Below are 11,308 nucleotides of genomic sequence, written 5' to 3'. Positions count from 1 at the left end.
TATCTCAATGTATTCAAACAGATTGCATGCATTGAATTTTGTTGGATTCAGTTACCTTAAAACAAAACAAAAATGACATCAATAAAATACCACGGACTGTGTGAGCTTGCACTGGCATTTGAGCGGAGAGACAATGAGTTATTTACTTAAAACATGAAAAATAATTATTAGCGTCAGCAGTTCACGAGTGCCAGATATCACCTCTTCCCAAAAGTCCCATGCTGCTGCAAGATGTGAGGTCAGTGGAAAGAAAAGACACTCACTCACTTTGTCCATCAATACAGAGTTGATCATATAACAGCGCATAACACAGAACGGCTTAAAACTGAACATATGTTTAAGTTGGTCTGTGTTCTTTGTTATGTTTATGCTGTGTGTGTTTGTGTGAGAAAGAGTGATCTGTGCTGGCATAAATCCAGACCTTTTCTATAACAGTAGTCCTAATTGGGACCAAAACCTGGTTTTAATAAGACAGAAACTAATTTCTGAAAAATTGAATTGTGGTTGAGTTACAATTGGGGTCAGGCATTAACTGTTTTATGGTTAATGTCAGGGATGATGATTTGTTCAGGCTGTTCAAATGAATGGAGGTCATTGCCATGTCTTAAGGAGATTCTACAAATGCAAATGTGTGTGAGTGTGTGGTAATCTACGAGGGGTCAATGTTGCAGACTGTCAAGGTTTACAGTAAAGTGACAGTGTTTACTGACCCTTGACCAAGTGACCCTGTAGGTGTCAATGAAGACCGCTGTTTTCTCCTCTTATATCACTGTGCCATGTCAACCGTAAACTCCAGACTACTGCACCCGCCCGCCTTCCTCTGCCTGCATATTTTCTTCTCTCAAGTGGTTAATTCGATTTCATTTTCTCCATGCATACTCCAATTCCAATATGTTGAAAACAGACCAGACCAATAAGTATTAATTTATGTCAAAATCTTGTTTTTCTTCTGCTGCAGCCGCAGCCTCATCAGGTCACCCTCCAGCGTCTGCTCTGAGTTCAATTAAAGTCCCTCTTCCCATCAGAGCACATCACATCAGTGCTGCACCTACTGGCTGATGATATGACTTCACCAGACCCTGCTTGCCTGCCTAGCGGTCTGCTACCCACTGCTGTGGTGGACATAGAAGTGGTGGATGTACCATAATCCTGGCTGCAGTGATAAAAGGGAGACTGATAAATGACCACACTATGTACTCTGAAAAAAGACTAATATTTGACCCCTCACGAATGCCATCAGTCACCATCCCAGGCCAAAACTGCTCCTTACAGGTTACCGACAGATATTTGAGCAGCAGCTCAGTTGTGCTTTGGTACAAAGGTTCAAGATTCCACAGGTGTTGGCTCATGAACTGGGCTGTCTCAGATAGGGAAGGGGCATGGCAGACAAAGGGAGGTATAAAACCTCAGAGTGGACTGGCCACCAGAGAGTGCAAACAAAGAAGTCAGAAGAGTTCCCTTGTTGCGCTTTATTTCTTTCATTTCCCCTCAGAGAATCAGAGAAAGCACATTCCCTGCTGCCACAATGAGCTGCAGCCCAGAGAGGATCTCGTCCTACCGCCGTCACTTCGAGGACAGCAGTACTTTTTCACAGCAGGTCAGGGTGTCCAGTCCATCCCCCACCAGGAGAGAGGTCCGCCGTGCCTCCAGTGGCTACTCCTGCCGACCTGGAGCTGGAGGCCTCCGTTATGAGTCAGCAGGGAGAAGGACCGTCTCGGCTGCACGCAGGTCTCGCATGGTTGGAGGAGGGTAAGCTGGGTCAGAACGGTCTTCATGTATGGACAGTGTTTTTGAGAAATCAGGTTGATTATTTTGTTCCTCTGGTATTTCCCCTTTGTGTTGTTGTTGTTGTTTATATTCATATAGTGTGGGAGCAGGAGCCTTGGTGTGTGTTGGCCCTGGTGGGGAGACTGCCATAGACCTGGATGTGGCTTCAGCTGAGAACCATGAATTCCTCAACACCCGCACAAGTGAAAGAAAGGAGATGATCGTCCTCAATGACAGACTGGCTGTATACATAGAAAAGGTAAGGGAATTCAAACTACACTATATGTTTTGCATCAGTTTTTAGTTAGTTTTGTCATGGTTGGCTGAAACTACCTTTATGTTGAAAATTGGGGTCGTATTATTCTCACCTCGGTGAACACAGGGACAGGAAACATATTGTTGTCTCTAGTTTGGAAGCACTAAAAAAATCACAGCTGAGGCGTTTACACGTTTGCAGGTTCGATCACTGGAGCAACAAAACAAGCTGCTGGAGGCAGAGATTGAGGCCTACCAGAACCGCTTTCAAAGGCCGTCAGGTCTGCGCCTTCTGTATGAGGAACAGCTGAGGGAGCTGCAAAGGATTGCTGAGCAAATGAGAATTCAGCGGGTGAGACAAGCTACACACTGCTTCTGTTTCTTTCTTTTTTTTTACATTTCTAATGCATAATATAGCAGAAAGAGTGAATCCTTGGTTTACAGCCAGGTTTACACCTCACTCACCTTGTTTTCAAGGTTCCTTACCTTGAAAACACCAAGCTAAGGAACCTTGGTGTTTTCTGCCAGAAATATTTGCCTGCTTTTTTCCAAACGGAGAGGTGACTCATAAAACACACACACAGATACATAGGTAAGCAGGTTAATTATGGCTTCTTGGTTTTCAGGACATTTCCTTGGCAGCTAAGGAGTCTGCAGCTGGTCAACTTGAGACAATGAAAATCAAGTATGAGGAGGCAGTGGAGCTGAGGAGGAAAGCTGAGCTAGAAATTGAGAGCTTCCGTCCAGTAGGTCTCATTGAATTTGGGAAATAATCCTTTCTTCATCATATTGTTGTTGTTTTTTTTTGTCATGAACACAGTTGATAATAAAACCGTAATTTCTTCAGGACGTTGACCAAGCCACCTCCTCGCGCATTGCTTTGGAGAAGAAGCTGGAGCAACTGGAAGTTGAAATTGAATTCCTGAAACGGGTGCACCAACAGGTAGATCACACCTTCATGTAACATAACTACCTTTTTGTTTTGGCTCTCTTTGTTTTTGATAAAAACTGAAGATTTACCATTTTCCAGGAAATCGAAGAGCTCATGAAACAGATCTATGCGGCTCATGCCGTGGTTGAGAGTACGTACACCCTGCCTGACCTGGCGGCTGCATTGAAACAAATCCAAAATCAGTATGATGAGATTGCAGCCAAAAATCTCCAGGTATAATAAAACTTCAGCACTTGGAAATACGCAGTGACAATTGTCTGTTATCCAAATCAACATATGCAAAATGATCCATGATTCATTTTTAGGAAATGGACTCGTGGTATAAGAACAAGTTTGAAGATATGACCAAGAAAACGTCTGGGCACGTGGATAGGCTTCGAAGCTTCAGGGAAGGAATAACAGGCGCTAAGAAGGATGTGAGTGTCAAAAAAGTGCAATGAATAATACAGTTTGTTTAAGAATCAAAATTTAAATGACTATTATAAGTTAAATCATGCTAAAATGCTATCTCCAGATCCAAAACAAAGAAAGTGACTTGGATGCCTTGAGAACCAAGAATGAGGCACTCGAGGCTAAAATCCGAGAGATGCAAGAAAAGTACAGAAAGGAACTGGAAGACCTGCAGGTGAGTGCAGACTCACACTAAATACCCTGACTATCATGCATATAAACATAAAGTAACAACAGCTCACTCTTGTGGCAACGTCCTGTGTTTGTTAACCTCATAGGCACGGATTGAAGCCCTGCAGCTTGAGCTAAAATCCACAAAGGAGAAAATTGCGCTACACCTGCGTGAGTACCAAGATCTCCTGAATATTAAGATGGCTCTGGAGATTGAGATCACAACATACAGGTAAAGTAACAGCGGTCCTAAAAAGAGACACATTGCCATGTATTTGAATGAATGAATACAAGTAACTTTGTCATTATTTGTATTTTCTTTGCAGAAAATTAATCGAGGGAGAAGACCTGCGACTGTCTGGGATGATGCAAACCATGTCTCTTACCACCTGTTCCATGAGCGCCATTGGTGCAGGGATGAGCTTTGGAGGAGGTAGCCAGGGAGGAGCAGGAGGAATGGGTGGTGGACTGATAAGTGGCAGTGGTACTGGTGCTGGAGGCATGGGGAGTGGAGGAATGGGTGGGGGCATGGGTGCAGGTTCGGGCAGTTCTGCTGGGGGTGTGGGTGGAAGAATGGGTGCTGGAGGTCCTGCTGGTAGGTCAGTTAGGTCAGTTAGAGATGACGTAACTGGTAGTCATGGATTGGGAACAGGGGGTGTAGGTGGAGACATAGGAGCCAGTACGGGTAGTGGAGGAGTGGGCGCTGGAGGAATTATTGGAGTTGGCACTGGTGGACTGGGTGCTGGAAGTGCTGGTGGTGCTGGAAGTGCTGGTGCTGGTGCTGGTGTTGGAGGGTATGGTACTGGACTTGGAGGCGCAGGTTTGGGTGCTGGAGGAATTAGTGGTGCTGGCACTGGTGGAGGGGCTGGAAGTGTTGGTAGCGCCGGTTCTGGTGTTGGAGGGTATGGTGCCGGAGGAATTAGTGGTGCTGGCACTGGTGGACTGGGTGCTGGAAGCGCTGGTAGCGCCGGTTCTGGTGTTGGAGGGTATGGTGCCGGAGGAATTAGTGGTGCTGGCACTGGTGGACTAGGTGCTGGAAGCGCTGGTAGCACCGGTTCTGGTGTTGGAGGGTATGGTACTGGACTTGGAGGTGCGGGTTTGGGTGCTGGAGGACTTAGTGGTGTTGGCACTGGTGGACTGGGTGCTGGCAGTGCTGGTTCGGGTGTTGGAGGGCAGGGTACTGGACTTGGAGGTGTGGGTTTGGGTACCGGAGGAATTAGTGGTGTTGGTACTGGTGGATTTGGTCCTGGAGCTGGTGATGGGGGGCAGGGTACTGGTACTGGACCTGGAGGTGCAGGTTTTGGTGCCGGGGGAATGGGAACAGGTGCTGGAGGAGACGGTGTCATGGGGCTCAGTGGAGGAAATGTGAGGGGCAAAGACCATGGAGTGGGCAGTGGCATCTTAGGTGGTGGAGGAACTGAGGGCGTTGGTGGCGATGTTGCATTATTTGGAATTGGCGGGAAGGGGAAGATTGCTGGAGGAGCGGGCGACACTAGTAATGCCGGGATGAGATACGGATCTGACCTATATGACAGCAACCTTGAGGCCTACGGCGATCAGGCTGTGGAGCTGACGGAGAGAAGAACGGTGCTGATTAGGTAAAGGTACCTCCAGGTATCATTTCCACTTCTCTCAAATAAAGCTTCTTCCTAGTCTAGCATACAAAAAAAGAGTAATCAGACACATCTCTCAGTCAGAAGCAAAATATAATTTATTTTTATGACAGCTTAACGAGTTAGGACCAGCAGTCAGCCCTCTGTTTGTTCTTTCCTTCCTGACAGAACCGTCAAAAAGGAGGGCGACGTGGTGGAGACGGACCACCAGGAACAAAACTACACCATTAGTGGTGCAGCCGATGACTCCGAAGAAGAGTGAACAGCGCAAATTCCCAAGTGACCTCCTCTCAGTCTAAAACCTCCACGCCCCTCTGAGCTTTGCACTGACCAAACGCCTTGTCTGGGCACTGACCTTCAACCTTTGGTCTGGACAAGAAGACCATGAATGACCCTTTACTACAGAGTTAAACCTTGCATCTCAATATACTGCTCGTGGTGTTTACACGTTTGTTTGCCATGCCCTGTTTTCTCACTGCAAATAAAGCTATCAGCATTCATTTCCCTTGTCTCTCTTTTACTTGATGTCTTATTTAAGTGTTTATTTAAGGACACCAAATACTAGATCCATGAAATTCGGGTATATATATATATATATATATATATATATATATATATATACAAAGCTTTTGCTAGGAAGTCGGAAAAGTTAAACAAGAGGAAGTAGAGGAGGAAAAGCACAATACACGGAGGAGACACCTCACACTCTCTGGAGGGCTATTGTGAATCCATTAGTCAAACTTTGCTCTGATGTGGACTGAGTGCACTGCTGTTTTCTGTCCTCATTCCATCCTCGTCCACACCTTTTCCTCCAGCTGCTGACTGGGAGTGACGTGAAACCTGAAACTTGCAACGCACAAATCCTGCAACAAAAGACTGGAAGACAAGTAGTATTTAATATGGCAACAATAGCATTAGTGTGCCATTATTAGGACAATGAATCATAGCTGACTAAATCAAGTAAAGATTTAAAACCATATTGAAAGAAAGGGCCCTAGATTTTGTAGTATTTTGTATAGTGGGGGTGTATGAAGAGGAAAAAAAATAAACAAAATGTAATTTCTATGTTAGTTACAACAAGTGAGCATCAAAACAGAAGCCTTGACCACAAATGAGAAATGCACAATAATAAAAAAGTAATCAGGAATAGGTGCTGCTAATATATTTCCTTATTATTATTTATTCAAACGTGTAATTCAACAATGTGAAACAAGAGGGGGGAAAAGAAGATTTAATAAACTATTACAGAATCCACCTTATTGCTCTGCATTCATAAATAATCGTATATTTACGAAAGATTCGTGATAACAATAATCAATATTTCTTTCGGACATGGCTCCCACATAAGCTCACCCCCCACCCGAAACACGATGGACACAATTAGCCTGAACCCGAAAAACTGTCAGTCGCGTACATAATGAGGATCCGCGCGAGAGACGCTCGTATCATTAGATCACATTTTGTTACAGCAAATTAATAATGTGCTCTCAACCCGAAACATGCGCGCGCACACACACACACACACACACACACACACACACACACACACACACACACACACACACACACACACACACACACACACACCGCAGCGTAATAGAAGACAAATCAGCTCATATAGCCATCGTTTACGTTCAAGTTCAAGCACGTGAACGCATGCTCTCTCTTCTGTACGTGAAAGAATGGAAGTTATTTCATATAAATACACAGACGAACCAGTGTGTGTGTGTGTGTGTGTGTGTGTGTGTGTGTGTGTGTGTGTGTGTGTGTGTGTGTGTGTGTGTGTGGAATGCGGAGCTCTCCATGGTGCTCGTCCTGAGACGAGGAAAACCACAGTGATTTTACGCACCGGTACAGACTTATTAGGCTACATCTTGCATATATAAATACACAAATAGATAAATAATAAATTAATTAATAAATAAAAAAGTACATTTGCTACATTTTTGTTCAGAAATACTACAAACCCAGACAGAGAAATGCTGTCTCTCAAATAGCATTTCCCAATCAGCAGCTTATTTTTATTAAATTATTATTATTATTACTACTTATTATTATTTATATAAGGCGAACGGTTGGCTTGGATTACAAATTATATATTTTTTACTCACAAAAAACTCACATATTCACATAATAGAGGTTAAAAGATGACACTTTTGACCTCCTTCAAACATGCGGTGCTGTCAGGGTTACAGTCCAACACATGTCTTTAAACATGCTCTTTGCCACTGGAGTTGTTTTGCTCACACTTTGGGTTCGCAGAAACACACCGCGCAGCCAAATGGGTCACGAACCTTCATCCTGGGAGAAAATGGCGGAGTGGAAACGGCTCACTATATTCACCAAGAAGGGCAAAAGTTGGGCAGTTTTCCCTTTGAAACCTGCCAGTTTCTGTTACTTTGTGCATATGCTTTGGGTGGCTAAATCCCAATTAGGGTCGGCTGACACGCTGCTCCATTCATGCGCGGCCCTGCCTGCATACATTTGCCTAGGAATGAACTCCTCAAATAGATCTTGTGCTAAATGCGCCGGACAGCAGAGAGAATCGGCCTGAGTGACACTTTCTTTCTGAGGCGCTCGAGTGAGAAAAGGTATGAATTTATAAGGTACACCGAAACATATCAATTCCCGCAACCTCGCACGCTTTTATCCGCGTCTCATCATGCGAGACAAAGTGAGTTTAAGTCAGGGAAATTTGGGCCGGAGGAAAAAAAACAAAAAACTTTCAGACACTTTGAATACTTTGAAATGGTTGCAGCCCCCTTCAGAGGAGGCGGAGAGCAGAGCCATTTGGAATGAGCTCACGCATGAACAGCGTTGAATCAGGTGCCGTTTATTCGGCTCCTTTCTAATGCGATTTTGAATATTAGTCTGGGTTAAAATCCCAATCATGTCATCTGGTGGGAGTCCCATACAAGCACAATTACTATTCAAACGCGTCGCAAATGTCCCACCCGCATAAAGGCAGCTGGTCTGCCCTCTGCACAGCAGCTTGCATTTTTCCCTCAGGTTTATCAAGGAGTTAAACACCGTCGAGGAAAAAAGGGGAATTGTTTTCAAATAAAGAAAAAAATAAAATAAAGGGCATGTGAAAACAGGGATTAGATCTTTTTTTTTTTTTTTTTTTTTTTTTTCAGAAATCATGAGGATTTAACTCATCCTCAGAGGAATCATGATTTCATACTTTTTTTGGGATATCATGAGAATATTAATATTCTGTTTGGATTCAAATGATTGAAAAAGGTGTGGGATTATACATGAAAAAAAGAAAAAGAAAATGCATTTAAACAAACACGTGGTCATTTTCTAAGACGTGGGAATCTGTGAGAAATAGGCCACATTGCTAAGTGGGACAATGATTGCGGCTCCTATTGAATGGAGCCAAACAAAGTTTATGGGTCGACATAAAAAATGTGTTTTCTTCTGAGCTCTTAAATGGCGGCCCATTGAAACCAGTCCAGGAGAGGTGGTGGTGAACCCTTGGCACCCTGTGGTATAGTCATGGTGCATGAATGGTGATCCTGGTGGGGCATTGCTCTCTGTATTTACTGCGCTGCTTTGCAGACAGGTTGTTCCTCTATATTCATGGCTCATTAATGGCCAACCAGTTAAATCAGAACCCCACCATTTAGATAGATGAAACCCGCAGAAAAGGAGAGGGAGAGAGAGAGAAAAGTTGAAGAAAAGAAAAGAGCTGCATGGCAAAAGCCAGGCAGAGCCACAACCATAAAAATGTCTCCCAGAAAAAAAACCTCTTCTCAGCTCGTTATTTAGGTTCATTAAAGGGTTCATTTAAGAGAAGCGCACTTGCAGAATTCGTGTTGATTGACTCCGCAATATTGTCCCAGAGTAAAGATCCGACCATGTAATTAATGTGTCGTATTCTTTTAAGAGGGAGGAGGGACAATAGCGCCGGTCAAGCCATTTAATTTCATTTAATTTTCCATCCCATTTGCTTCCAACGCTGCTTTCACCCTGACACCGAGTCTTTTCACTGCTCTCCGGGCCTTCACACTGCAGCAGGAGGAGGAGGATGAAGGGGGCTCACACCCAGCGACTTCTGCGCAAACAGAAAGAAAACGTCTTCTCCTTCGAGCCCGTAGAATAATTAATTTCACTGTGAAGAAGTGCTGGTTTTCTTAAAAGCAGCACATGGGTGGATGGGAACCAGCAGCAAATGCCGAGGCGTTAATAAATAACCCCTCCGCACAGCCGGGTGCAAACATTGCGCCCATTGATGAGATTGTTCGCGTGTCGCTCCTTCTCTTTGACTGAGTGCGCAGGACAACAGAGATGGAGAACGTAACGCAGCTGTAGGTTGTGTTTTATGTTGCCCTAATTTATTCTGCGGCCCATTTGATGCATTCTTAAGAAATAAATAAATAAAAAACGACTCAAAATCAGCGCGCACACAGGTAAATGGCGCTCAGTCCACGTCTCAGTGTGTGGACGTGTGATTGATCCAGCAGCAGACAGGTCACAGGTCAAACACGTTCATGGACTGAATTGATCAGCCACGGGCTCGTGTTTTTCTTCCTGACTCCTCCGCAGAATCAAAAGCGTTCTCCATCAAACTTTTAACAACCTGCTGCACTGAGCCACATGCTGCCCCTGCATCCAATCATATACAAAGATGCAATGCTTTGTGTCAATCAATCAATCAATCAATCAATCAATCAAACAATCAATCAATTAACCAATCAATCAGTCAATTAACCAATCAATCAAGGCTTCTGCGTCATTTTGTGTGTATATTGGAGGTCATTAGTTTGTGGTCACCTCAATGGTCAAATGCATTTACTACAAATGATGCATCTATTTATGAAACCAATTAATCAATCAATAAGAAAAAATGTCATCTCATAAATACATGTGAAAAATGGGAGAAGTTATAATTATGTTTTTAAATATATCATATTATAATATAATTAATTATGCCTATTATAAAAGTTTATTTTACAAACTATTAAAATAGAAAACAATCATATGTTGTGTGGAAATTAAGGAAGAAAAGAATTAAGAAAATTCTAAAATACTTTAATAGATAAAAAAAAAATCAAATGAAAATTCACCAACGGAAATCACACAAGAAATATCATAAATGGTTAATCTAATCATTGTTTTTCTTTTCTCTTGTGCAAACAAATGGTGTTGCATCATCGAGACAATAAAGTGTGTGTGCGCGTGCGTTGGGAAGATGGTGCTGGTTATATTTAGTTGTTTTTTTTCTCTCTGTCTTCTTCTTCTTCGTCTTCTTCTTACTGGTGGTTCTGCCTTTCCAGTACCTGCCTGATCGCAACCCGGCACACGCCGAGAGTCAATAGGAGTTAACAAGTCCTCTAAACTTTCCTGGGCCTTTTGTTAACCTAAGGACACAAAAAGAGGAGGGAGAATAAAGACGCTTTGAAGTATATAAAACCCAAAGAATGCCAGCCAAGTAGATTTAAAGTAGCCACTCATTTCCAAGCCCTGCCTTAAAAGGGGAGAATGGGAAAGGGCGAGGATTTATGGACAAATTATACAGTGGATTTGTCAGTGAAAATATCGGAACTGTCTCGAGGACAAAGCCACATGCTGAGGATTAATGGTCGCTCTGGACCTTTGATTCTGCACCCTCTTTTCTCTGCCCTTGACAAATTGGATTTTGGGGATGGGAAGGTCGCCTGGCCCTTTGTGTCTCTTGACCGTTTTGGAGCAATTCATTATGCGGCGGGGGTGAGGGAAAGTCTCCATGTGACCGGGCGGCCCGTTTTTCCCCTCTCCTCACAGCTGCTGGGAGAGCACAACTCTCTCACACTCAACCAACTACACCTAACATAGCACAGCATCACCTCTGTGCAGCAGCCCCCGCCTCCTGCAGCCTGGAGTTAGAGAGGCTGAAGTGTGTTAGTGTGTGTGTGTGTGTGTGTGTGTGTGTGTGTGTGTGTGTGGTGGGGGGTGGGAGCTACCTTGCCTGCACCACGAGTAGAAAAGCTGGGGAGCAAAACACCACCGCGTCACTTTGAGGGCGGATATCGGCCTGACTTCATCCTCTCCTCCTCTCCTCTCCTCCATCCTCTTCCTCCTTCCCTGCGCTCTCACTCGGTCTCCATCAGTCTTC

At 44.0% G+C, this 11,308-nt stretch overlaps 1 protein-coding gene across 1 annotated transcript; it reads left to right on the top strand.

Annotated features, from left to right (window-relative positions):
- Nucleotides 1-1,525: 1,525 nt before the first annotated feature.
- On the top strand, nt 1,526-5,470 carry LOC310935916 (uncharacterized protein; the record flags this gene model as incomplete). Its single annotated transcript, XM_083899917.1, has 11 exons — nt 1,526-1,749; nt 1,867-2,026; nt 2,225-2,374; nt 2,649-2,768; nt 2,870-2,965; nt 3,053-3,187; nt 3,280-3,390; nt 3,489-3,599; nt 3,703-3,827; nt 3,922-5,193; nt 5,377-5,470. 11 exons carry the CDS (start codon nt 1,526-1,528, stop codon nt 5,468-5,470), a joined length of 2,598 nt encoding a protein of 865 aa, XP_083756043.1.
- Nucleotides 5,471-11,308: the final 5,838 nt, after the last annotated feature.

The sequence above is a fragment of the Microchirus variegatus genome, assembly GCF_963457635.1.
Source record: "Microchirus variegatus genome assembly, chromosome: 1".
Lineage (NCBI taxonomy): Eukaryota > Metazoa > Chordata > Actinopteri > Pleuronectiformes > Soleidae > Microchirus > Microchirus variegatus.
This window is presented reverse-complemented; position numbering and strand designations above follow the sequence as displayed.